We start from the raw sequence: 288 nt of genomic DNA, 5'->3' as shown, positions 1-288 counted from the left end.
AAGGGAGGGGAGGGAGAATTGGAGGGAAGAAGGGAGGAAGGGAGAGACAGTATGAGGAAAGAAGGGAGAGAAAGGAGGGAGGTGGGGGGGGGGGAGGAATGAGAGGCAAGAGAGGGGAGAGAAACAAGAGGGCACAAACCTGATATCTTGGTGGGGTATTTATTGCAGCTGGATCTAAATAATTGTCCTCGTCATCATCCGAATACACAGGGAAGGGAGCAGGCACTGGTGGTCTTTCTTTGATGACCGTATTTTGGGCACCATCGTTTAAGGACAATTTTCTCTGAG

At 50.3% G+C, this 288-nt stretch overlaps 1 protein-coding gene across 1 annotated transcript in view; it reads right to left on the bottom strand.

Moving 5' to 3' along the window:
* The window catches only part of LOC119593607, a gene marked incomplete at its 5' end in the record, with an annotated part of 3790 nt that overhangs the window by 547 nt on the left and 2955 nt on the right, over positions 1-288 (bottom strand). Inside the window, 1 exon segment of the mRNA XM_037942562.1 lies at positions 140-283. Coding sequence (XP_037798490.1) covers positions 140-283 — 144 coding nt within the window.

Source organism: Penaeus monodon, chromosome 32, assembly GCF_015228065.2.
Source record: "Penaeus monodon isolate SGIC_2016 chromosome 32, NSTDA_Pmon_1, whole genome shotgun sequence".
Classification (NCBI taxonomy): domain Eukaryota; kingdom Metazoa; phylum Arthropoda; class Malacostraca; order Decapoda; family Penaeidae; genus Penaeus; species Penaeus monodon.
The sequence above is the reverse complement of the archived record's forward strand: the minus strand, read 5'-3'. Positions and strand labels throughout refer to the sequence as shown.